This window comes from Symphodus melops (assembly GCF_947650265.1).
Source record: "Symphodus melops genome assembly, chromosome: 1".
NCBI lineage: Eukaryota > Metazoa > Chordata > Actinopteri > Labriformes > Labridae > Symphodus > Symphodus melops.
In genome coordinates this window covers 14,872,026-14,899,982 of record NC_136691.1, presented here as the reverse complement: position 1 = coordinate 14,899,982, position 27,957 = coordinate 14,872,026, and the positions used below count along the sequence as shown (strand labels likewise).

Genomic DNA, 27,957 nt, shown 5'->3' with positions numbered 1-27,957 from the left:
GGGTCGACCCACCCCTCCTGTCAGCGCTGCAGTCAGTCAGTCATGTTGTGCTGCTCGTTGTTGTTCAGTAGCAACACACGGACTGGTGCGCAAACTGAAAGCTGCGTGCGCCGTTAAAGCCGAGCGGTGGATAAAAGCGACGTGTGTGCGGACGACACTGGGCTGGAGCTCCAGTAGAAACACTCCGACTTGCGTGGCGATGGGATAGAAGCAAATAAACACCCTGGAAGAGCCTGCTCGCCTCGTAAAAAGGAGTGCTGCCTCTTCTTGCAAGACGAGAGTTGTTTGCCCCGTCTTTTCTCTTCCTCCTCTCGGGCTTTTCTTTTTTTTTTAAGGGTTTTCCTCGAGTGGAGAGCCGTCACATCGGCGACATTCGGCTTTATTTCCTTCATTACCGGACGGGACTTGCCTCACCTCGCCGATTGGAAAACAAGGTGCCCTGGCTGGCTCCTCGCACCAGTATAAATTAGACGAGATAGTGCTCGCCTTGCTGCCACACGGAGCTGCTTCGGGAGGGTAAGTAGCGGGCGGCTGTTCTACGTGATCTTTTTCCTCATTGAGCTTTCTTTCTTTTGACATTCAGGCAGCAGGGCTCGTTTTGGTCAGCTCTGCCTCTTTTGTGCACGCTCTTTAGCCAGGGTCTCGAGGACGTTGCACAGGCAGATAATGGCCATGGTGATGATGAAGGAGATTCTCAGGGAGTGGTACTCTGTCGGACTGGCCGTCCAACGTGTGTTATCATACCCTCGCACCCTCAACCACCATCAACTTCCCTCTTCGGCTCCACCACCACCTTCACCACCACCACCTCCAGCAGCAGCTTTTTCATTTATAGTAAAGGCTAACATAACGTTGCAATAATAATAGTGTTGTCCGCGGAAGGCAGTGGAACAAGGTCAAAGATAGGGACATTAGCCTGTAAGCTCACTAATGTCATTGGCTGGTTGGATGTGAGATGTGTTCACCTGGTGATCAGCCCCTGTGTGTTTGAAGGCTGGTAACAAACTTCACGCGAGTAGTGGTGTGTGTTGGGCTATATGCTTTAGTCGCTTGGATTGGGTCTGTAACTTCTTACTTAGTACTATAACAGCCGAACAATAAGTTCGATCAATTCATCAATAGTCAGGTTGCTCACCCATCGTTTTGGCTTTGCCACCGTCGTCGGCGTGTTAATGGTTGATCTCGATGCAGACCTATGTTTCATGTGTGACTTTTGTTGTGATTTGCTGATATAGCCTATAAATAATAATAATAATAATTTCACTGATTGTGTCTTGATTGCAATGAGCTCCAATGATACAGTTATGACAGGACAGATTTGACCGCTTCTTCTGTCTATAAACCTTCATTTCGGAAAGAGTGACCAAAGAAATGTCAGCATGAGATCTGAATTCACATATTATGTGAAAGGATTTCTTTTATTGTTTCTTGTTGGTCAGATTAGAATCAAACGGGAACCTTTCAGGATCAATTAAGTAAGTACATCATGGCCAAACCCTATTTGATATCTGAAAACGCTGTTTAAAAAAATCATGGTCAATCAATTAGGCTACATTTATTTTAATAGCCTTTTTTTTTTTTACTCAACCTGTTCTTTAAACAAAAGCAACCTTTTCCTGCCATTATTGCTCTGTTATAAAACATTGCAAATCAAGGTATCATAAACAAATCACATTTAAACTGTACATTTATAGGCAGCAAATTGTAGCCTACATACAGAATCACAAGTATATCCAAGTATATAAAATATGCGCAACTTACAAGACTCATTGGTCTCTTTTGAGTCTGTCATTTTGATCGCTGCTCTTTGCTCCTGGTGGGGGAGGAAGAGGGAGAGGGGCTACATAGTACTCAGGACGATGTCTGAGTTGAATGAGCATTACCTGTTGCTAATTTGACATCATATGGTCCTTGCAAATACTTGTATTGATGAAAATGTTACAGAATCAATATGGCTGCAAAGATGCGATGACAGTTTTAAAAGACAATAGACCTATTCATAGCCATAGCTCTGGGATTTAAATATTTGAAAGGATTCTAGGCTCTCTGAGGATCTGAATTAAGTGTTTTAAGTTGTAGGATCCTCATGTCTCTGCTGTTATTCTCAACTCTAAAAAATAGTTGTAGTGAATTCTGGGAAAAATTGTCATTATTGAAAATCAGTATCATAGTGTGGCTTCTTTATCATATGTATTGAATTGTGAGGTTGTGGGAAATACCCAGCCCTAGCAACCATGGACCGCTTATAAACCGAGGTAGGTGGGATAAGCTTTTTTCTTTTTTCTTTTTTTTTTTTTTTGGTGGGGGGGCATTTCCTGCTAAGAGCTAAAGTTAGCTCTTTAACTCAGAAGAATGCTAAATAGAGCAACTAGAAATTCAGACAATCTCACAGATGAGCGGAGTAGACCATGAAGTATGTACCAATTCATAAATATACATTGAATCCATGGATACATGAATCCAGACAGTTTTTTAATTGAAAATCGATTCTGAATCAAATTGTGACCCTGTGAATCAAAATAGAAAATGAATCATGAGGCAGCCACAGATTCCCAGCCCGAGCACTGACACACACAAACATCCTCACACGCACACCTATGGGCACTTTAGAGTCACCAGTTAGCCCACACATGCACAGCGAGAACATGCCAACTCTGAGACGCAAAAGCCCCTCTACCAACGATCTGAAGCATTTTACCTCTGCTGTGAGACAACAGCCACGGCACAACTGTGCAGCTAGCGTCATTAATCTTTTTTTTCCCCCTACATTTTGACGCTCTCAAAATGCTTAAAAGAGAACTTCTAATACAGTCAATGTGTTTTGCGGGAGCAAGACGTACAACATGTGCATCCCAAATTAAGCAGAGTAGAATTTTAAGGTAGCAATGAGCAGCTGGGGCTCAGTGGTTAGAGTCTGTCGTTCTTTAACGTGAAAGCTGAGGGTTCGAAGCTGTATACTGTCCTTTGCTACGGCAGCGGCGTGTGAATGGGAAAGGACTGTGCTTGGCCAGTTATTGGGCACTTTATGTAGCGGTGTGGACTGGTTAATGTGACATCATGTATGAGGTGAAACAGAAACATAAATACAACGCCAAGTCCATTTACCAACAGTGCACCTCAGAATGTACTTGTTGTGTACAGGATTTGAGAAGTTGCACTAAGTTTCTTATCACCGTGTTGCACAGCTGGATTATAACATTTGCTCTACTCTTTTCAAGGATACGTTCCTCAACATCTTAATCATTTCTTCTCTCTGTTATAATCATTATTAACACCTTTAGAAACTCTCTCTTGTTAAAACTATCAAAAATGATAACATCCGTATCTGCCATCTTCTTATTCAGGTGCTTTGTTAGGCTTTCTTTCAGTGTAAATGAAAAGGCTGATCTGCAGGCCTTTCTCTGGCACGCGGCTTAGTTGAACATTAATCTTTTGGAGTTACTTCAGCAGACTGTTCAATGTGCAGCACCTCTTTTCTCTCTGATCCTTCAGACCGCACCCCGTCTCACTAAAGCATCATAAATGTCATAAAACCTAATGCAGAAGTGTTTTAATGACTCACACCTAGACTCTCATTAAATAGCCATGCAGGACTAATAACAGGGCCATTACTGTAAGAGCAATCCACTGAGTATCGTCTGTGGATCTCTGCCAAAACACAAATCTAAAGCTTTAATCATCAATTAAACGAAGGTGGTTATTTACAGATTAGTGCTATATATTGCAAATTAAATGCATCCCTATGCTTATTTTCATGTACACGTTGCATCACTGTATTGTCCTTCATTGATGCAAATTGTTTTGAATAATTTTAACTCTTTTTCATTCTGCAATGAGTATTTATTTAAACAAAAAAACTGACCCCTTGTCCTGTAAACTGTCCATTATAAAATTATTAATAAAATACACATAAACAAGTCATGTTATTTTTTTAAAAAAATAATTGGAGATAGTTTTGATTTATTTTATTTTTATTTTAAACTACTTTGTTAATTCTCCACCACACTATGGAGGGAACCATTAGTTTTTCATCTAAATTTAGTGAACAGAAGTTGTTCTTAAATAACCTTTAGAAAAACACATGTTAAGCCTGGAATATAATAGAGACTCCTTCAATTACGGTATCTGTTGCTATAGTTGCAGGTCCAAGATGTGATTTGTCTGCACTTTCCTGAAAAAGAAATTCCCCCACTCAATAGGCTCAATCTGAATGATATTCTAGACCCAAAGATAATACTTTACATTTAGCCATTTCACAGAAAGAACATTTTAGAAAAAAAATCCAAAAAAGCTTATTTACGCAGATGGAAATTCTCCTCTCCTTTTATGATCTGCATGCATCTTTATAACTTCTTTATATATATATATATATATATATATATATCTTTATAACTGCTTTAGGTCCTGTGTCTGCTGGTGTGATCAATGTGATCGACTCTATTGTAGGAGGATGTAGCACATTGTGATTGGCTGTTTCTCTGAGCGTTTACAGATGTAGTTTTAAGAGACTTTGCACAGAGAATTGAATTTTTTTTATTGAATGAAATGCTATGAACTTAATTGAGATTTGTAACCACAAAATACAAAGGACAGTCAAAAGTGGTGTAAACTGTCATGTTTGGATCACACAGTATACAGTCACACGAGGCTGTTACCAGTAGGTGGCAAACATTTAATATTGCCTTGCAAATGTGTTCAAACAGGGAATCTTATCAACCTTGTAGACGCTTTATGTTAAAGTATTTCCTCTTGCATGAGGAGACATTGATCTCTCTCTCTCTGACATACAGCCAATCATGTGCTAAATCATCATCCTGTAGGCAGACAAAGGATTTCATGCACATATGGTACCAACACTGGGTGGAAGAAAGCAGGTGTCAAAAAATTAAACCCTGCTGCTTTTAACAATAGTCTGGATGGGAAAGAAGAGCGGTCTATCAAGGGCTTATACGTCCTCCGTACAATGTTATAGCATGTGCCCACATAAGCCAGTATGTGATTCCTGACTAGCATACACAAGTGGTGATGGGGAATCTGTTGCTCGTGTCTTTACTGAAAAGTTGGGATTTCGATCCCCTACTCCTGCTGAAATACACTACTTTCTTTCAGGGAACACCACTTATTTTAGAAAGGCATGCCAAACATGACCCGTAATCATTACTGCAATACAGTGTATTTATTGGTGTTAAAGTCAAGACCAAGACATACCTGAGAACCGGAGTGTTTCAAGACTGAGACAAGCCCATGACATTTATGGATCGAGACCGAGTGAAGACCAAGACCAAGGCAGGGTGAGCCGGAGTCAAGGCCAAGACCATAAATATCACCAACAAATCATCATCTTGTGCGCAGCAGGCAGTGTCAGAAAGGAGCATTTCCTTTGAATCACAGTAGTGACATGGGAAAATAGCCAATGGTCTTTACTGGTTTTGATTTAAAAACTGGAGTCTGCTCAGTTTAAGACTGAGACTAGAAACCTTCAAAACGTGATCTCGAGACCGGTATCGAAATCTAGACCGATTTCCATCATCCTGATACTGTCAGTCGTATGTCAAAGTGAGTCTTCTCTGAAATGTAAGGCTCACTGTATATTACCATATATCAGACTGGGCGTTTTCTTACCTTATACCAGAAACACAGCAGAATATCTAATAAATACCTGACAAGTGTGAATACATTTGAGTGTATTTGACTGGTCTGAAAGACTGATACACTAAGAGTGCTTTCTATCGCATCAAGGTGTGTTTACTCTGTTTGTCATTTGAGCAGTGTCACACAGGAGCACCTTGTGATGAGAACAGAGATTAGTGTCACGGTTGCTTGGTTTCATTAGAGGAGCCTTGTTTATGTTCATTCACCGTCATTGTCCTGAGGAAACGCTGTACCTGCTTCACGGCAGGTCTGCATGAATTCCCTTCACACAGTTAAATCACATCTGTAAACTCTTTAGTACGCCTGTAATGCTTTACTTCTAAATATGTCTATTGCAATGACCTGGTGAATCACATGATATCTTTAGGTCTGCTCCTGTCCCTTTATGGTCAATTTCATAGTTAACCCATGGTGGCACTTTAAGACGCTCTGCCCTTATTATTAAGTGAGTTTTCAATGCTCCACCACACTCTCTGTCCACAGCAAGGCTGAAGCTTTGGTGTGTATGTTACTGAACTAGTTAAGCTGAGAGTTAGCGTGTGTCGTTGTGACGGCCCTGTGGCCTGTTAGGCTGTGCCTTCTCGTTTTCTTCTGTTGCAGGTTGGTGTGGTTGGTAGGTGTGGCTGTCATCAGTCTGACTGGTAGCACCTGGGCCCGGTGCTCACAGTTATGATTAAAGCTGTTACCTCAGTCTACTGGTGAAGACTCTTTACATGCCACCTGTTTTCTTTCTTCTTCATCCAACATCCAACACGTGCACAATACACTTTCACACCCCCACTCACTTACACAACTGATGCAACTGACATCCATACTTTATTCCTTTTGTAATTAATTCATACTTTTAAATAAATTAGTTAATTGACTGTGTTTGGCTGTCTCTCCCCTTTATTTGCCATGGCCTTTGAGCCGGCCATGACAATCGTCAACTCCAAGGTCCATGTGTGAATGTTTGCGCAGAGGTCTGATGCTCTCTGAAGCCGTGTTCACACTTGAATAAAACTCCTGAGGTTTTCAGCGTGATTTGCATCTATGAACACAAACAGTTGTATTTTTCACTCTGACATTACCCAGAGTTCCTCCTGCCAGCGCTCCCTGAGTATTTTTTCTGCTTGAGGTCCAAGTGCGCTGATGTGAGAACGCAGAAGGATACAGTGAGCACAAGTAACTGCAAGTGGGAGCGGCTGTTGCTGTTTATCCCCTGTGATTGGTGCTCGTCTCTAGACTGAATGCAAGCCATCGTTACGATCTCTGCGCAAGTATTTAAACTGCTGCATTATGGTATGTTCTTCTCTGCTCTTTTGTTGATATCTTAATTCTGTCAAACTACTCATACCATTGATATAAAGGCAGATATTCTCATTACAAGGTCGTAGAGCAGACTGTTACTTCGTCTGCCACTTCAAAGCGTTGCTCTTTTTATGTCATGTCTTAACCTCAGGAGAAAACCTGACAGCCCCTCTGTCTGACAGGGATAGTCTCCCGCTGTGAGGCGCATGTGAGAATGACCAGATCAGATGGATTTCAGGGGCAGTCCTCCCGAAATTCTGTAGAAATGTTCTGGAGTTCATATGTGAAAACTTGTGTGTCTCTTTCTATGATCCTCCAATACTTGTGCTCATTTCTAATTATGCTTTTTGGATTTCAGAAAAAGGTGGTCCTTTAGTTAGAGTCTGACAGATATACAGTATGGGTTGATCAGTAGCAGAAATTCTGGTTTTAATGTTTTATATATATATAAAAATACTGTCCTTATAGCATTGTATAGAGGGTGTGTTGATTCTGTTGAACTACAGGCAATAGATAATTATTCTACAAAAAAACAAACATCCAAAGGCATCTGAAAGGCACATCCCTTGATTACATTATTATTAAATCTATTTAAACTAAATATGCGACTATTAACTATTTTACCTTGACTCAGCTGTGCTCTACTTTGTCCCAAACTTGATGTTTTAATATCTGCAAAATCTGTCTGTTTAATTTAGTAAATATATTCCTATTTAAATAAAAAAGGTAACAAAAGGTGACTAAATGTTAATTGAACACAAAGTTGTTGTTTTTTTATGAACAGTCCATTTTGATTTTATGAAGGATATGAGGTACCATGCATTATGAAGGGGCGTGACTTATGTGATTGCTATTGGACAAAGCTGTTTGTCAGTAGTCTAAGGCCGTCCTCTTCTCCACCTCTTCGCCTGTTACTAGGCTGTGGGAAGTTAGTTTGAGACAGACTGTCATGTTAGACGTTAGAATTCCTTCCTTTCACTTACCAATGGTTGACTAAGGGTATGTCCATGATATATATATATATATATATATATAGTCCCACAGTCAGTAAACAAGTTGAGCTTCTTGTGACACCAACACCAGAGCAATGTAAAGTCATTTACTGGGTAATGATGGCAGAGCTTTTAAAAAGAGCTGTCGAGGACTCACTGTATAAAAAAGAACTTGATTTGCTTCTGGTGGTGGGGACGATTAATCGACTGAACTGGGGCCTGAGTCTCATGGATCTTGAAGTAAAGTCTCGATAAACTAAACCACAGTGTTTTCTTAACTGTAACTGGAGTTGTTTTATCCACAACATAACCAAACAAGCTGTTTGATGTCAGACCAAAAGGAACCATGCTGTCCTTTGAATCTTTATGACAATACAATGGAGTTTTGCCCAATCATCATGACATGGAATAAGAATGTGTTAGCTGGAGGCACAGCCATATTTTGCCTGTATAGAACTATTCATCGGTTCATCTATGAAAAAGAGAGGTTGAAGCCGACATCAGTTGATTGTGTGAGATTAGGCATCAACCCTGCTGCCTAGCGTGCAAGCTGAGCACATAACCTCACCTCGTTATACTTCACCAACACGACTTCTTCACTGGTGCTGAATATAAACATTGGAAGTTTAATCAAGCAGTGCTTAATCAATCAGTATGCGCTCTATTAAAGGGAGTGTGATGGTTTCAAACACATTGAGTTTAAGGATGTACTGCTAAGGAGAAGAAGAAGAAGGCTCGCTGTCTTTCTAAAACTCTCTTTGGGAGTTGGGACTCTTTTGCAATTCAATCCATACTCATGGGTGAGAACCAACTGACTTTTATGTGATTTTAGGCCTGTGTGTATTTTAACTCCATCTGTATCATTATTATGTGAACTAATTAATAACAACCAGTTGGTTGAACAGCTGGAGCTTAATAAAATTAATTATTCTCTACGACAAAGAAGTGACGACAATAGAAGTAGATGGATCAACTTCCTCCATAAAACCATATAAAGAGGTAGTGACTGTTAAACAATACACATTGTGACAATCACTGGAACTGTTTTCCCACTGCACAAAAAGGCTCGGCCAATAACGTGTCCCCTTTTCAAGAAGCTGAATTGATGTAATAGTTGTGTATTCAGGTGTATGATTCGGCCTTTTCAGATAATCTGGCACTCGTCTGCTTTTCTCTCCACTGAAAAACAAGTGTGTCAAAGTGGCTGCTTTCCTTGATTGCAGGTTCTGATTCTTTCACATGACAAAACATCTGACAAAAAGAGCTTTTCAAACACTTCTGGATGCAAGACAGTAAGTGCCCTCCACATGGCAGATGCAATCAAATGGATAAAATAATATTTTGTGGAATGACTGAGATCAAAACGTGTAACGAACAGAAATGGAGAATCTGTTGATTTTGCAAGTTTCTCCATCAAGCAGAGACAGATTTATGTGTAATTTATTTTATTTAAATTATATATTTAGTCACTCTGGTATAAGATCTATGCCACAAACTAGGGGTGGCTCCGTGGGTAGAGTCGTCGTCTCTCATACCGGAATGTTGAGGGTTCGATCCCCAACTCCTGGGAGCAACAACGCACTTAACCCTGAATTGCCCCTGCCCGTCTGGGTATATGCGGGTCGCTGCTCCTGTGGTTGACTGCTTGGTGAGTGAATTTCTTCATGTGGATTTGATAGAATTTCGAAACAAGAAACAAACTATCCACAAGTCCGCAGTACATATAGTTCTGCGTTCAGCTCTTAAACAATGATGCAACATAAAGCATGCCTCTGACATGCCCTGAATCTGTAACATAAAAGCTCTATTGTATAACCTCGTCACTTCGATTCCTGCCTCGGTCGTCCAGACTGTCCAGATTGAGTCTGAAGATGGCTGACCCATTGACAATCATAGTCTATCATAATCTGAGGAACCTGAAATGCCTCTGGGAAAAAATGCCAAGTTCTTAGCAATTCTGGAGAGGCCAGCGGGTAGTGCTGTTTTGCAGGGCAAAATAAATGCTGTTATCTCTTGGTCCTTTACATCCCATGGAGTAGTGTTCATCTGTTTCTCATGCGTCTCAGTTCAACAGTAGATGGCAGTTACACATGGGCTTCACTCTGGATAACTTGAGTTGTGTGAGCCCGAATAAAGTGTCAAGATGAGTTGAGTTTGTCTTGCCGCCCGGTCAAATCCAAATATAAAATAGCACCCTGGCTAAGAAGATAAGCTTTAAAGGCCAACAGTATGAGAGAAAGCATCAGAGAAGACAGTAATGATGTAATAACACATAGAGCATTTAGCAATCATCTGAATGAGTGATATGATCAAACAGAGAGTTTTTTTTACAAGGTACAATGACTATAATATACTTTCTTTTTGATTTACTCCGGTGAATGGGTAAGTGGCCAAAATGCAGCTTTATAAAAAGTAAACATGTAAGCCTCATCAAGTCTGTCCTGAGGAAACCAAACAACTTTAAAAATGCTTGTTTATTAATAGGTCCGTCAATTCAATAATTACTGATGCATTTAAAGTAGCAATTTTATATCTTTGATCTATATTTCATCATTTGCTGCCCTTTATGCAGGTATGTTTAAATAAACATCAAATTACAGGCTGTAAGTCATTATCGTGGATCGCATACTGCCTGCTTTTGGTGTGTGGACTTTTCTTCCTCCACACAACAAAGCCTTCTGATGTACAGCTCAGACCACCACGGTACTACAGAAACAAGAACACTACCCATGTTGAAACGTCAGACCTCTGAGCACAGAGTCTACATCTTTATGCAGAGATCATTTCTTTTGTATTGTCTTTAGAGTGTGGATTTTTCAGGCAATGAAGACACATTAAACACTTTCTACATTAATCTGAATATGTTCAGTCATGACAAATCTGTAAATAGTGTCACAGCCTGGATTTGTTGCCAATGACTATTTTCCTCTTGAATTTTATTTTAAGAGTGGAACATATCCAAACTTTACTGTTGGGAAGACTTAATAATGTATCCCTGTACTCTAATCCTACATAATATACATGATTTTGGAGATTTTTAAGGGAGGACAGCTAATGTTTAACTCTTTTGTATTGTTGTTGCATTAGTATATTGAGGATAACTGATAAAGATAATCCTCTGCAGTTTTCTTTTGCTGCACCGAACTCCAATAGCAGCCGTCATAAGGCTCATGTTTTACTTGTTAGACTCAATAATAATAATAATAATAATAATATATTTTATTTAAAGGTTCCTTTAAAGCACTCAAGGTCACCTCACAAAGCAGAGATAAAAAACAAAGAAATAATAGATAAAAATAACAATACCAGTTAAAAAGGCAATTTTACAGGATGAGGATTAATGAGACCAGATGGAGAATTATCAGACTGATTATACTAGTTTAAAAAGATGTGTTTTGAGATGCAGATTTAAAAATGGAGAGAGAGTCAATATTATGGGTGCGTGGTGGGACGGAGTTCCAGAGGTGGGGGTCAGAGCGACAGAAGGCTGGACTCAATGGTGGACAGGCGTGAAGTTGGTGCAGTGAGTTAAATGGAAAAAGAAGACCTTGAGAGTGCGGGTGGGTGAGTTGATGTGCAGGAGTTCAGAGAGGTAAAGCGCAGCGAGGTTATGGATGGCAGGTGTGGAGCAAAATGTTGAAGTTGATGTGAAATTTTACCAGGAGCCAATGAAGCTGCTGAATGACAGGAGGGATGTGATTAACAGAGGGGGTCCTGGAGATGATGCGAATTCGGTTCTAATGACTGGAGATTATTGGGATTTTAAGGTTTTAAGTTGAACGAACTGAGTGCGAGAGATAGGACGTCAACCAGTGCAAGGGTGTGTCAGTGATTCCAATGGAGGCAAGCCTATAGGAGTGTGCTGAGAGGTGGGGCTGAAGGCTGCACTCAGATCAATGAGGATGAGGATGGTTAAAAGCCTGGAGTCAGCTGCCATGAGTAGGTCATTAGTGATTTTTACCGGTGCTGTCTCTTTGGAGGGGGCGGAAACCAGACTGGAATTGTCTATAAATAAAGAGAGTTACAAGCACTTAAGTACAGGTGTGGGGCAAGAGAGTCTGGTGATCACAGTATGTTGTTGATCATGGGTCCTTGTAGTCCCTCATACCTGTGCATGAGTTAATTTTGCCGCAGAGACTCTCCTTGTAGTGGAGTATGTGGTTACTGCACATTTCTTTGTGAACAACAAGCTCGGTTTTCTTGTAGATGTTCCAGCATGAGCAGTGGCTTTGCATTTGGGCAGCTATGACAACATTTTGAAAACATTGTGAAAACATTTTAACCTAACTGTTTTAATTCAAATCACCAACAATTCTTTTAAGTACTTCATTCAACTAGATGAAATATTCAGTAGTGAGCTTAAGTAAGAGGCAGATCAGCTCACAGTTGATAAAGCCCTGCTGAAAAACATTGCAAATCTTTAATGTATACTTTGTATGGATTAATCACGGGTCCATTCGTTTTGTTTTTTCTTAAAGAAGACCTGTTGATTATGGTGTCCCTGTTATAAACCTTGTAAAAAGATTTGAACTTGATCCATGGGTTTGTTTGTTTTTTTAAAATTCTTTCAGGACATTGATTTGTGTTGTTTAAATGAAGCTTATTGTTGGACATGCTACAGGCCTATATGATGGCTGCAGCTAAGGGTTAAAGTCTTACATTTAAAGGGATTTCCTTATTACTTTACTTTCCTTCAACATGTCATTCTTCCCAAGTATGTATCTCGTGTGCCACATGGGACACTGTTCAAGTCGTTTTAGGTTAATGCTTTTATGTTCACCTCTCATTAATTTCTCTAGACGTGTTTTTAACAGTCTGGTGGCTGACTGGTCGTGGTTTGGTCACGACAATGACAGGGTGAGGCTGTCTGTCGGCGTTAGAGAGGCAGTGACATCCATCGCCTGTGGTGTAGCTCCGTGTTAGAGGCTATCACCAAGTTAACTCACATAATGCCTATATGTAGTTTTTTTCCCCCCATCTCCCCTTTCACAATAAAACAGCTGTTTGTCCGTCATTGGAGAACGAGGGTGTCAAGCGACCAGAGTCCGTGTGGCAATTGGCTCAGATGAAGTTTTCTACAGATCGGTTGAAGCCCAACCAGGAAGAGCACCACACACACACAGCCTACACACACACACACACACACACACACACACACACATCTCGCAGGCAGCGCCACCGACCGTCCTCTCTCCACTCCTCCCCAGCTCTCCCAGTTACGGAGCTCTACCATCGCACCAGTCCGGCGGCTTCTCCTCCCCCCCTTTCCTCCCCGCAGATTTGGAGGCTACTCGACGGTTCCCGGCTCGTGCGGGGAGGAAGCGTGTCCGCGAGCCCGTAAGTTACCGCCTCGCGTTTTTTTGTTGCCATTTCGCCCTGAATGTTTGAAGTTGTTCCGACTGGCCAGCCGTCCAAAAGAGGAGCGCAGAACCAATTTTTCGCTTCGTGCACCAGAAACGACACACACACACACACGCACACACACACACACACACACACGCACAGGGCTGCTGCTGCTGCTGCTGCTATACGAGCTAGACTCTCCGAGGTCTCTATTGGAAGGACCGGGATCTGAACAGCCACCGTGTCGGCAACACGGAATCCGGCTAGAAAACGCGAACAGGAGGGGTGACTTCCCTTTATTTTGCTTGGTGTGTATGTATGTGTGAATTCGGGTACCCTCTCTCTCTCCCCCCCCCCTCCCTCCCCAGCCCATATTTAGAGCCTGGCTGGCTACTTCAGATGGGCAAGCTACGTCAAGCTGTAGCCTACTGTATCTCATCCTACTGTATCCCTCGGCCACAGACAGACGCATGTACAGCGTGTATCATGAATATAAAGCTTCCTATAGTCATCTGATCAGATGAAGCTCAAGGCTGCCGCGGAAGTGTTGGAAGAAAACAGCAGATAAACACCAACCTGGTGTTTCACATTCTTGTAGTCTTTTCCTGATAAACGCCTCGTGCTGTGTCTGCCTATCAGCACCCCTAACATGGAAAATGTCAAAGAAGAGCCCTCTCAATCTGATCCCCAGCTGCTTATTTATTTTTGATGCGGTGGTGTGTCTCCACTTTAAAGTTGAAAAGAGAAACATTTAAAAAAGCAAGTGGATGGGGTGTTGATTACAGGTGTAATAATAATGATGAGTCGGTAATGGTGCATGAAGAGCTAGTTTGCGAGCTGGAGTTGTTTCCTGTCAGCAGTGTTTCATGTAGTTTCTTTATGGGTGGATCATATTAAAAAAAAAGCTGTTGGTGTCTTTGGCACCTTTTAAAAAGAAGCTAATGCCATCAACACTTCCATGAACTGTATCTGTGGAGTTAAATGGGCCTAACAGTGGCCATGAGTGACAGATTAATGAAAAAGTGGTTTGTATTACTCGGGTGTGTTTTAGAGACTTGAAGGGCAAGCCTTTAAAGTATTAAACAGGAAAAACGAACAAATTGGGGACTGTGTTTTTATATTTAAGGAGAGGAAGGAATCAGACGAGGGGGAAGTTCGATCATGTTTTCTTTGTTCTTCAGGTTGGTTATTTTACATTGGAGATTAAAGAATTTCTAACAATTTCTTGTTTTGTTCAAACTTCATCTGTTATGTGTCATATATATATATATTATAGCAGTGCTAAAGATGCTAAATAAAGATTCTGCGACACTCTCTTTATCCTTTTAATAATCGGTTACTCCTTGAATGATAACCTGGGACCCACTGAGAGGTTTCTGGCTCGTGCGTCTGTAATCATGTAATGATCCCATAGTGACTCTTGATTTGTGTGCAGTTTGTGACTGAAGCTCCGACTCATCGTCATATTGTAAATTTCTCCCCTTTTCATCACTTGATTTCTTTAACCCGGGCTTCAACTTTTGTGCTTTACTCTGACTTCTGCAGTGTTTGGGACGTGAAGTGTTTTATGGGTCTAAACTTGTTGTTGAACATGGAGGCTATAACATGAAACTTGTGCTACATTAAAATATATTTATGCTTTAGCTGTATCTAAAAGTATAACATATGTTCATGTAGGCATCCTTAAATATTGATAGATTTTTTTGTGTTGTTTTTTTCCCCATCCTACATGTGTAAAATGATCATTTAAACCCACCTAGGTTGCTGTTTCACACACATTGTCTCCAGAGTCCTGGTACATTTTGCTGGTTTTCTGTTAAGAATAAGAAATACTTGGTGAGCCTGGTGCTTGATGCTCTGAAAGGAGCTCATGATCTGTTTCTAACCAATTAGAGACGAAGCGGAGGGTCATTGATCTTCCCGTAAATGTGAGATTACTTCCTGAGGATAACCAGGTCTCACTGTGTTTAAAGAGCCAAATTGCCGTTTGGCCACACTGCTGCCTCGTAGGATAATATCTCTCAGGTTATCCCCTCCAGTGTTTTCCCACCTACACTTCTCAGCAATGACTTATGCACAGTCGCTGCTGGAAAAAAAAAAACCTCTTTGTGGTTTTAAAAAGTCCTTATAACGGTTCTGTATCAAGGTCAAAGTTAAGATGGGAAGATAAATAGTTGGTCTTGAAATCTGGATTTTAAAAAAAGATGAAAAGATACACATCAGAGTTTTGAATTTGTATTATATCATACTGGTATTGAATTTCAGTCGAAGCCGGCAAGGTCACACTGAAAACAGATCACATCTCGTCTGCTCTGTCACAAGAAGGCCACTCCCGCCTGTGGTTCTAAAAGCACAAACACAGAATGAGGGACAAGGAATTAGGTGTGCACAATAGGAGAAAAAAAGTGCTATGATATTGTTTAATATTAAGGAAACTAAATCAATTGTGATTTGTCTAATATTAGAGTGCCTATATTAGCTGAGACTCATTGATTCTAACAGGGGTGTAACGATCCATCAATTTGGATCATAAGATCAACTGGTTGAGCAATGACCCAGTAAAATCGATGGAAAGTGAACACATCGAAATCATCATCTTTAAGATGCGCCTTCATTTAAAAATGACCACAGCACACCTGTTTGACAGTTTCCACTCAGCTGTGTGTCATCCTGACCTGTCAAACAAGCGATAGCAGCAAATAGATAGATAAATAGATAGACGGATACTTTATTGATCCCGGGGGAAATTGAAATGGACGATGACAAGCAGCCAAGATCAAGAAAGAAGACATTAAGTCCTCTCTCTAAGGGAAAAAGAAGCAGCTGTGTGCCGCCAAAGATCCTATACGAGGGGGAAAAAAACGATCTCCCTTCTGGCTATCATTAAACAAAGAAAGAGAAGTCCACTGTGCCTCCTTGAAAGGATTGTCTGTCGTGAGACGTGTCACTTTTAATATATTATATTAAAATAGGCTTCTTCACAGGACAGCAGCCCCCCACCGCCCCATCTTCTTGAGGCCGTTAAACGATTCCTTGAATAAATCGAATAACTTGATTTCTAAAATGCACTGAGGCAAATAATCCACCTCGAGGCCTCGTTTAATTCCAGACTACCATGAAGCTCTCTGTCGAAAGGCGCCACATGCTTAATATATGGAATTTACTTGGGCTGATTGATGTGTTTTCGTGTATTTCCACACAGCATGAACATTTGTGTGCGTCTCTCTGTCCTGATCAGCGTCTCTGCTCTTCTTGTGTGTTCCTTCCACCAAGACCGAGTGTTGGTCTTTGATTCACACACACACACTTTCTGATCCATCTCCTTCATGGTTTGTCTCAGACGCAGTGCCAGGGTGTGACGTTTGGCTGAGTCTGAAGAAGTTACAACTCTTTGGTTTTCTCACACCATGTTCTATATTGGATTCAATTAAAGATATGTATCTGAAAGCTTACGTTTCCAAGACAGCTACGGTTTCCCGAACACTTTTAATTGCCACACGCTGCTCTTAAAGTACCAAAAAAAAGTATGTATGTGTCAACAAATACATCCATTCTTCACAAAACAGAGATTATTATCCCATTTAACAAAGTACTCTCTTTTTGATAATCTGTATGGATTATCATTGTTGTATATTTACAATGAAGGAATGGAGATTTATACCAGGAGAGAGAGAGAGAGAGAGAGAGACTTGCTGCACTCTATGTTGATTTATTAATTAGCATGTTTTAACAGAAACAGTCCATTTGTGCTTCTATTACAATTCATGGACGACCAGAGTAGGCTTGACCTTTCAGCACTTATCTTCTGCTCTTTCTGTCTTTGTTAGGGTATGTCAGTTGGACACGTTTTTACAGCTGTGAAATCAGATGTGACTCTCTCAGCAGAAGCAGCTTCAGTCAGTAAAGATTGAAATCCTTGAGAAGTTCTCAAACTTTAACCTGATTGAAGTTGAGTACCTGTCATGCTGTCGTCTCCTCTGTCCCATCAAGAGATCCCTCTGTCCACCTTCTTCTGGACAAAGTACCATGACGTGCTTGGAAGCGCTTTGACACTTGGGTGGCACAGCCCGGGATTTATGCAGGTGTGGCCTGAAGTTTATGTGCAAAAAACAAGGACCTTGTTGACAGATGTTATTAACAAAAAATAACATAAAATATGCATTTCTTTTGCTCAAGTAGATCTTTTCTTTTGCCTGTGCTATTTTAATGTTATTACAATGAGCAGTGGCGGACTTTACCATCAGGCGAAGTTAGGCAATTGCCTTGGGCCCCAAAACTGCAGTGCCCCATAAAATGCCTTAAAAACCCCTAACCCTACACAAATATTATACTGTATATATAACTTCATTCAGACTATTATGAACTATTATGTGTCTTTCATGCAGGTGCAGAAAGCATAGAAGGCCAAAATAGAGCAGATACACAATAAATAATTACATTTTCATGTGTGAAAATGTATTCAAAGAAATGTCCCAACAAGACTATTTCTTGATTCTTTACTATGGTGCAGACAAGGCAGGTGGTCATTTCCTTTACTACTCCCTATTTAAGTCCAGGGAGTTGTTAAATTTCACTCACACTCAGCTAAATTTGTATTGGCCATTGCCAGGTTCACTCTGGCAGTTTAGTCTTGGAACACAAACTGCAAAATCCCAGTCAGATTTAGGCAGACAAAGTCAAACATGTTTGAAAAACCTTTTAGCCACCAGCTGTAAATTAGTCATAAAAGCAGGGTCCAAACTCTACAGTCCTGAATGTCTTTACACACAGAAATCGGTTACATTGTTCAAGCCTCAGTGTGCCTCACACGGCCATGCTAGTCTGAACAGATGTCTTGGCCTGTCACTCTTGCATTGCAGAATTCATTGGCAAACATTATAAAGCTGACTGTGATAAGGCCGTGGTTTCTGATGATGAGCTAATCGGTGTGTGATAATTGGGGTGTAAAGGCTTTATAGGGAAATGTTAAAACTCTAAAGTCATGAATATATTGTTTTTGGATTGTTAAACTGCAAGAAGAACCCTGTCACAGCATGCAAAAGTCAAGTTGCTTTAAGATGGGACCTCTCAAAGTTGAAAATTCGTTGACACAAATTTGCCTTCAAAACTAAAATAAAACAAAACTTTTACATATAATTTGATTTATTCAAATCATATGTAACCAAGAGCTATGTGATTATGTATCTCAATAAATAACAGTGAAGTTAAAAGGGATAATGAATTGGGTTTTTTAAAGTTGTTTCTAGAAGAAACTCATGATTTGGAAACAGAAACCCTCTTCAGTTTTTTACCTGTATTTGCTGTTTTACAGTGCAGGTTGTACTTTTTGTTAAACTTTTTTACATCATGCAGCCTATGAATTTTTATGACCACAGTTTCTTTGTGGTATATGGGCATATAAGAGCCCAAATAATTGATATGAGTAATTATTTGACTGTTTATGTTGCAATTTCTCCTTATCTCCGTTACCTTAGGAAAATTATTTTTATGAAAAATTCTCAAGGCTTTTAAACTTGACTAAAGGAGTGTTATGTGAAGCCACAAAGATAATAATTTAGATTCCTTTTTTCTATATAGCATGAACATTTAGAAATTAATTGTGACGTTCATTTTGCCTGGTTTAAAATGACATTAAGTTAGTTTATTTTTAATGTGTTGTTACTTTCTTAAGTTGAGCTTACTACTAAAGTTTTATTTTGACATTTCCTGTCCAGGTAATCATTGAGACTACACAATTGGCCTTAACAAGCTTCTGTTTGCATGCTATGTGCACAGTAGGTGATAAGGCACAGTGAATGAATAACCGAGTGCATCAGTTTTTCCTCTTGGACATAAAACACAAACTTAACGCAGTGACAGGACCTCACACACACACTCACCATAAACACATCTGTATTCAGCCTGATCACATAAATCATTCTGAATGCACTCATCAGTAAGCTTCTTTATGTGCATCAGATGGTGCTGTGTTTAACTCAAAACTGAAGGCTTATGTAACATTGTCAATATTTCTGCTTCTATCTATTTTGTTGGCTCTCACTTGCTTTCATTATTCTCGTGATGCTGTGTTTTCCACAAAGCAACAAGCTTTGTCTTGTGAACAGTTGTGCTATTAATAACATTTTGATAATTAATTAAGTAACAAGTGTTCACACACTCCCAGAAAATAACTTCAGTTCTAATCCGGCTTCATAACCAAAATTGTGTTTCTGCATATTTCAACGTCTTCTGTGTAGAACTTAAGTTTATGAGAGATTTTCATTGTGTTTAGGGGTAGGGAAACTAACTTTCTTTGGGGGCAATTAAAAGCTTTGTTTGTCTGCTTCTTCTGGTTGTTCAGCTGATTTTGAGCATTGTAATTGGTGAAAGTAGGACAAACAGTAGTTTTTACCACTTGTCTCTTATCTGTAGGCCTCGTGGAGAAGCATGTGATGACTCAAGCAAGGCAGAAGGGTTCCCTCAGGCAGAGTGACGGCAGTTCTGAGTGGGTGGACAACTGCCTATCTTGGCCACATGGTGGCACTATGGGCGACGCTTGGCCTGAGCGCTCACTGCGATTCGGAAGGACGAAGAAGATAAGTGAGGTTATCAGACAAAAGAAAAATCCAGACAAGAGGATGAAAGTCAAAAGAGGGAGAACGGAAAAATCAAATCAGAACAGAAAACTCAACCGGAAGAGTGACAAGAAACGGGACAGGAAGTTGTATCCTTTGCGGGGGAGGTCGGGAATATCAGATGGGGAGGGGCTCAGCTGCCATGTTCTCCTTACCCGATTGGAGGAAAGCATCCGTGACAAGGGGAGTTCTGAAAAGAGGGAACATAAAGAACGACGACGACATTCATCTCTCAAACCCAAGCCTAAAAGGGGGAAAAAAGTTGTTCGAAAAGAGGAAAAGTTGTTACCAAAAACAAAATTAAAATCGAATAGCCCAAGTTATTGTGAGTCTGTTCAGGTCCTCCAACCACGAAAGCGCCGACTAGCCTCTCTAAATGCTGAGGCAGTCAACAGTCTACTGCTTGAAAGAGCGACTGACCTTCAGCCAGCCGCCAAACAGGCCAGACGACATGAAGAGCCATCGAATAGAGTAATAGCTACGGATGCAGAACCAACGAGGGCTGGTATCTCTGGAGGTCTGAAAGCTTCACAGGGAAACCTTGGCAAAACCACCTCATCTCACAAACTCGTACAGTGCCAACGCTCTAAGAAGGTCAAGAAGGCTAAAACCAAACAAGAAGAGATTTGGGGGATGAGTCAGGAAAGCCTAGATGCCCCTGCACCCAGAAGATTGGCGGGCCTGAATGCTGCAGCACTTCTCAAGTTAACCAGCTCGTCTGCAACAAGTAAACAGAGAGTAAAGTCGGCACCTACTGCTACTGTCACCTCCGACTGCAAGGCTCCTGCTGCCGCCTCGACCCCCAAACAACAAGCCAGGGTCAAACACAAGGAGCACCTTCAGAAGCAGAAGGGGAAAAAGGTCTCGTCCCAGCACAGCGGCTGCACATCCTGCAAGAACAAGGCGGACTTCGAGCCTAAAGTGGAGTGGGATACTGGCAGCTGCACCCATCGACTGACCAAACCCGGCTACCAGTCACGCAGCATGCTCGCGTACCCGCTGAAACAAGTGAAGGAAGAACAGATGGAGACCGAACTAAGCCCGTACTACTGCTGTCCCCCCGAGGGCTCAGTGGAATACTGCCACCGCTTGGCCTTCTTCCTGGGCCAGCAGCCCTACGGAGAGTCTGACGATCAGCCTCTAAACTCAGCCATGACCCCTGTGAAGCGCGAGTGCCTCGTAACGTCCCCTTCCCTCACGCATTCCCATCCGCACACTGCCCTGACCCTCAGCCCTCACCCCTGCCTTTGCACCGCTGACCACTGCTTTCCTAGCTACTACGTCCACATCGCCCACCCGACACACACTGGAACAACATCAGCGAGCCTGGCCCCACGACCACTGAACTTTTCCCCAACCAGTCTTTGCCCTAACCGGATGACGGGCTCCAAACTGCTGGATCCACGGGTGTCCCATGGTTCAGGGATGCCCCATCCTGCCTACTGCAACTCTGTGGCCTCACCCTGCTACGGCGATGCCTGTGGTATCAGTGGATACACCTACAGAGCTATGCCTCCTGTTAACAGCAGGGGGTGCTCTTTCAGCACAGGATGCACTGGATGCACACACACCATCAAAACAGGTGAGTGGAAGATGGATACAATTAATTAGATATAAGTAATATATATATATATATATATATATATATATATATATATATATATATATATATAGATAGATAGATAGATATAAGTAATATATATTATATAATATATATATAGATATAAGTAATATATATTATATAATATAGATATAGATATAAGTAATATATATTATATAATATATATATATAATATATAAGTAATATTTAACCCTAACCCTATATATATATATATATAGTAGTTTATAGACCTAACCTATGTCTGGAGTAAGACTTGGGAGAAAACAAACATCCTTAGTATTTCCAAAAAGATGTGGAGCGGGGATAGTATTTGACCCTGTTCAAAGCAAGTTCATCTTCATGGGTTCTTTGATCTCAAAACATGTTTGTAAAGTTGTTTGTTATCAAAGAAACCTTTATCTCAATGTTACACTTTGATCCAGTAGGATAAGAGGCCACTGTTGTAAAAACTATGCCTTAAGCGAGGTGTGACCGAACAAGTGTGAACATGTACATTTTTTTAAATTTATTTCTGGTGTGAGCTTTGAAAGTGTCCTTAGCTCGAGGCTCATTTTAAGATGTACTCAAAGATTAAAAAAAAGCGTACATGCAGAATTTTCCGGAACAATTTTGTGTTACATATAATTTGATGAATGAAAAAGATAAAGAAGCAGGTTTCTTTTAAAGGTTTTTTTTTTTTTGTTGTGGAACCAATCCATTTGTTGTAATTTGTTTTTTGCTAAACAGAAGCAAAAAAACCAAAGAATCGATATATCAGATAAAGTCAGACTGTAGCAACTAACACATTGAGTGTGTTTAGGTGATCAGAAGTTAGCTTTATTACCTATGAATTAAATGTATAATGTGTTGAATTCTTCTTGTACATTCTGTCTACTATTCCAGAGGGTTACTCCTCCCCTCAGGGTGACCACAGCCCCTCCCTCCTGGTGTCACCCTCCATGCCCATGTCCAGCTGCCCTCTGTCCACTGTGCCCACTTCCACCCAGACTAACCTGCTGACCCCTCTGTCGGGACGAGACCACCCCTCTGGCAGGTTAAAGTTGGCCAGGGAATGTCCTCAGAGCCCCAAACCCTCCAATGGCTCCTTTTCTGTCGTCCGCACACAACAGAAACATCCATCGTCCCCGCCAAGCCTCAGCAGCACCAAACAAAAGAGAATCAGCCGCAGACGTGCTACCAACGGCTGGCGGCCTGTTGGCATGCCTTCAGAGAAAGAGGTCTTCATTGCGGTAGGCAATCTGTTAGTGTGTTTTTGAGTGGTGAAGATGAGTTAAATAGGTCTTTCTCCTGTTTGCCACCTGCTAGTAGCATCCATACTGCTGCATAACAGAAAGAGAAAACACACCTGGTTATGGGAGAAAACATAATTGTGTTTTGACCATGCAGCGACGTGTGACAGGCTCCTTTTTGTCTTTGTAATGAGAATTATATCTGTCCTTGTGTGTGTGTGTGTGTGTGTGTGTGTGTTTGTCAGGGAGAGGATGAGACAGCCCTGCGGCAGTGTTATGAAGGAGTGGAGAGGGACGGTGAAGTGATACATGTCAGAGACACCGTGCTGCTGCGATCAGGCCCCAGGAAGAAATCCCTCCCATATGTTGCCAAGATCTCAGCGCTGTGGGAGGACCCTAAAACAGGTGATGAAGACAAAGATGGGCAGAAACGAAGATATAACAGTGATTAATCTGGATGGAAGGGTAGACGAAAGGACACATGACCAGGATTGTTTACATATACCTCCCTCTCTCTCTCTCTCTCTCTCTCTCTCTCTCTCTCTCTCTCTCTCTCTCTCTCTCTCTCTCTCTCCCTCTCTCTCTGTCCTAATTTACCTCCTCAGGAGAGCTGATGATGAGTCTTTTCTGGTACTATCGACCTGAACACACCCAGGGGGGCCGAGATCCCAGCACACACTGTGAGGTGAGCATCCCATTGAAGGTTGTTTACTAGTTTAAAAGAATAGTTTAGGTTAGTAGGGGTGTTTTGATACCACAGATGCCATGTGTATGATTAAAACTCAGAAAATACAACTTTTTCATTAGTTTTTCCTGTTTGAAAAGTATATAATATGGCAATTACATATTCAATATTCTAAAATATTTTTTAAAAAAGGACAAAAAAGTTTATTTTACTAACAATTTCTCCTTTCCATTTTCATCTCAGTCTGTTGAGACAATCAAACTGGGATGAGTTTTGTTTTTTAAAGAATGAGCAGTCAGACTTCAGAGGCAGTGCTTATGAAATTAAAGAAAAATAAACTGCAAAAATATTTTTTAGTAAAAGAAGAACAACAAAAACCCTCAGTGTGAACAACTTCGTGAGATATTTAACATTAATGTATTTGGTTATAAAACCCTAATACTTAAAAGTTCTGTAAAAGGACGTCGTGCAAAATGCAAACAGAATACCCATAATTAACTGTAAATATCGCAAAGAGAATATTTGAAATGATGAAACTGAGAAAATATTTTTTTGGGATAGTTTTATTTTCAATTTAGATTTGTTGCCAGCAAGACGTTTTGATTATTGATTATGTTATTTCACTTTTGCACACTTGGGGCCTGATTTACTAAGATCTCAATTAAAGAGTACTGAATTGCGTGCTCATTGCAAAAGTTTGTACGCCTGGCTTGTGGGTGTTTTGCGGGTGATTTACTAAGAACATTTGCATTAATGACGTCAGGTGCAAACCTTGTGGAGGCGGTAGTATTTCTGTCAGGCTCTTGCGTGTTCTACTGGTTTACGTCACAGAGAGTTTGGACGGAAAGCTGGACGACTGCAGGCGCAAAATAGGTATTAGTGAGAGGCAAATAAACGTCCAGTATTTTCAAGTAATAGCAGATAAATGTGAATATAACAAAAGGAAAAAGTGGCTTATAAGAAAACCTCTGTATTAAACACGGCCTCTCTTTTCTTCCCTTCCTCTTATGAATAAATTGTAATACATTGCGCAGGAGGTGCGAGTCCTCTGTGGCACTGGTGCGCAGTGTGTGTGCCACTCGTGCCATCGTTGTGCACCAGAAGCTGGTCATCGCTGTGTCTGAGCATGGTGAGCCCCCAGTTCAAGCGTCCCACAGCGCAGCAGCAGGGGAGGGGGATGTAGAGTGAAGAGACGAGCGCGCACCAGAGACAGGCAAACCGAGAAAATGAAATGCCCAGCTTAAAATGTAATGTTGGTGAGAAGAGGAAAATAGGACGACATAATGTCAATGTTGAAATTCTTGAGAATGCAGAGGCTGTGAATGTTCAGTTACAGTTTAATCATGGTGTTTCTTTTAAACTATTATTGAAGCAAGATACAAAATAAATGCACACCATTTATTTTTCTGTCATTTAAACATGTTAACACATCTTTTATTGTGCCTATGTCTCCTCCTAACTGCAGCCAGTTGTGCGTAACACTGGGGCTCTTGGATTAGTACGTTCTTTTCAAAGGTGCTAAATTCAGACACCGTCACAATCAGCGCAATTTTTGCCTGGCTTGGTAAATCACTGAACTTCTTTGCATTTTCTCCTCCCAGTATTTTGCACGCTGAGGCAGAAACGCCTCGTTTTGCATATTCATTAAGTCAAACGTATTATTTGGACAATATGTGTTGTTTTGCTCATGTGAAAGACGCAGTCCTCACTGCACGCTGTTAGTAAATCAGTTTGCACATTTTTTGCTGGTGGTATCAAGTTTGCACACGTTTAAATCAGGCCCTTGGACATTGTGTTTTCGACGGTCTCAAGATCAACTCTCTTAACTTTATTAGACTGACACGTTTTGGTCATGAAGGCCACGAGCTGAAAAGCTTCTATGTAATAAAATTCAAAAAGTTGATCTTCATACGATGTGTTGCTGAAGCTTCTCGACCTCCTCAAGCCTTTCTCACTCCATGCACCTTGATAGTTGGTGAAGTGCCACGAAAACCCTACTCTGCTTCTTCCATAATTTAATAGATGGAAGGATTTACCAGTGTTGCTTAATGATGGAAATCAGCTTTACTTTACGTTCCATAATGCTCCAAACATTTTCATTGGGTGACACCTTTAGACATCTGGCAGGCCTGCTAATCACTTGGACCCTTTTACTACGAGCCCTGCTGCTGTAATACATCCAGAACGTGGTTTGGTATTGTGTTGCTAAAATAAGCAAGGCCCTCCTTGAAGAAGAAACGTGTCTATTTGGCTGCATATGTTGCTCCAAAAACTTTATACATGGTGCAGCATTAGTGATGCCTTTATAAATATAAAGATTACTCATGATGTGTGCCCGCAGCATCATGGAATGTGTGCTGAAAACAGGTGAACTCTGTCTCTATGCACACAAACAGAGACAGACGCTGCGGCTGTCGGAGACATCATTATCTTCCTCCCAGCAGCCCCAGAAACTGTTGATAGCTGGTAAGCTCTTTGGTGAAGAGTGATGATATCTGTGCACCTCAGTCTGCACAAACAAAGAGTGAAGAAACACCACTCATGTTCCTGTTCTCAGTAGATATCCACAGTGTGTGTTCAGTAGAGTGGGGTCTCTATGTGTGTTAGAAGCCAAGAGAGGCACAACCACATCGCACATAAACAATTAGCCACGCTGGCGGGAAAAAAAGTGTCATCATTTTTTTCAGCCTTCAGCTGCTGTAATAAGTAGCACTTGAGGTGATGTGACATTGTGCACCCACTGTGTTTTCAGAATGAGATTTTCGCCTCTCGGCATCAGGATGAAAATAGTGTGGCCTGCATAGAAGACAGATGCTACGTTCTCCCACTTGCCCAGTACTGTAGGTAAGTACCAACACAAACACACACACACACACACACACACACACACACACAGAATACCCCTCAGTGTGAATCGTTAGCAGAAAGCTAAAAGGTTTGGCGTTGACTCTTTAATTAACACCTCAGCGTCTGAGATATGTGAAATCCTGTTTTTCTGACTTTGTTATTGCACGTCTGTGGCACTTCAACTGACAATAAATTCAAGGGAACATACACATGAATATTGAATGGTTTAGTTACTTTGTATATTCTAATACAGTACCGGTACTTGCTATTCAGATTTTTTATTTTTTTATTTTAATTTAATATACTGATCTTGCATACGATCCTCTCTCCCTGTGTCAAAATCTGTTGTTTGATTTTGAGATGGGTTTTTTGTTTATTTTCTGGAGGAAAATTGCCAACATATTCAGTAATAAAAGCACAAAAATCAATTAATTTTTTTTTAATTTACTTGCTTCATTTCCCTGCCTTTTAAAACAAAAGGGAGGCATCACCACAGATCATTATTTTTATTTTTTTGTGTTTTGTGTGCGTCTAGATTTTGTGCCTTGGTGAAGCGGCGTGCTGAAGGTGCTCCACCCAGCATTGCAAGTATGGTGCCCTGCGGCCCTGACTTTGCCCCCCCCTCCCACCGCTGTGTGCCCATCGACGTGGACCCTGAGCTGGTGTATCTCTGCCGGCACGTCTACGACTTCCGCTATGGACGCATCCTGAAGAACCTGCAGTAGAGGGGAGGGGGGGAGGGAGGGGGGGGCTTCGCACCAATGAATTAATCACAGAGTAACTCCCACCTTCTGCACAGAGGTGGTGTTGCTGAAGGACTGAACACCCATGTCTTCAGAGGGAGGTGGGCTGTAAATGATTTTAGAGGGATCAGATGAAGCAAAAAGTGTTTGTGACACATTATGAAGCACAGATCCCTTTAGCTGACTACAGAGGGCGATACAACGTGAGGCAGAGCAACAATTTTTTCCTGTTTTGTGGGAGCAAGGAAGAGAGAGAAAACATTCATCAGGCTTGAAGATTTCAGCTTCCACAACAACCAACCCCCACAACTTTTGTCCCGTTTGCCTGCCAGGAATGCTGAACACCAGACTGAACTGGCCAACGTTCAGGCCTACATTTCCCCTGAAGCATCTCAGCACAACAATCATGTTTGTTTCTTTTGTAAGCGAAGGCTCAGGAAGAGTCCAGCGCTAAGGTGCTTCAGGGTGAACACACGCCTGCACTGTCAGCTCCATGTTTACGCTGCTCAACCAGCCAGGGCGAACGAACGAGCAGCTAATGGAGAGCGGCATCTGATTTCTCCTGGTCTGTCACTGTGTGTGTGTGTGTGTGTGTGTGTGTGTGTGTGTGTGTGTGTGTGTGTGTGTGTGTGTGTGTGTGTGTGTGTGTGTGTGTGTGTGTGTGTGTGTGTGTGTGTGTGTGTGTGTGTGTGTGTGTGTGTGTGTGATGGTTTTTTAGGAGACTTTCAGGCAATCAAACCAAACAAGCAGCTTTCGAGGAAGCAAAGCTGTCGTCTCCGTGTACCACAGCGTGCTGACAGAAACATTTCCATCAACTCTGAACCTGAGAGCGTTCTGAAGCAGATATTTGCCTACTGAACTTCACTCCAGGGACCCGTTTTCAGAAAGAAGGTTTAACAGACTTTCAATCTAACTCTGATCTCTGACTTGATTGACCCTCA

General features: G+C 41.3%; 1 protein-coding gene across 5 annotated transcripts; it reads left to right on the top strand.

The window, feature by feature from the left end:
* The first annotated feature begins 13 nt into the window (after nucleotides 1-13).
* Nucleotides 14-27,957, top strand: LOC306828069 (bromo adjacent homology domain-containing 1 protein). Of its 5 annotated transcripts, XM_079350282.1 has the most exons (8): nucleotides 14-516; nucleotides 13,142-13,271; nucleotides 19,689-21,473; nucleotides 22,395-22,741; nucleotides 22,987-23,146; nucleotides 23,347-23,426; nucleotides 26,179-26,270; nucleotides 26,809-27,957. In XM_079350282.1, exons 3-8 carry the CDS (start codon nucleotides 19,709-19,711, stop codon nucleotides 26,996-26,998), a joined length of 2,634 nt encoding a protein of 877 aa, XP_079206408.1. In that variant the 5' UTR covers nucleotides 14-516; nucleotides 13,142-13,271; nucleotides 19,689-19,708; the 3' UTR covers nucleotides 26,999-27,957. The 5 variants fall into 5 exon arrangements, with proteins under 5 accessions (XP_079206408.1, XP_079206409.1, XP_079206407.1 ...); XM_079350283.1 differs by lacking the exon at nucleotides 13,142-13,271; XM_079350281.1 differs by lacking the exon at nucleotides 14-516 and having other exon boundaries at nucleotides 12,909-13,271.

Coding starts and splice junctions, on each gene's coding strand:
- LOC306828069 (XM_079350283.1), top strand. CDS start 19,709: ATGACTCAAGCAAGGCAGAAGGGTTCCCTCAGGCAGAGTGACGGCAGT. Junction 21,474..22,394: donor CACACACACCATCAAAACAG/GTGAGTGGAAGA, acceptor CTACTATTCCAG/AGGGTTACTCCTCCCCTCAG. Junction 23,427..26,178: donor ATCCCAGCACACACTGTGAG/GTGAGCATCCCA, acceptor CTGTGTTTTCAG/AATGAGATTTTCGCCTCTCG.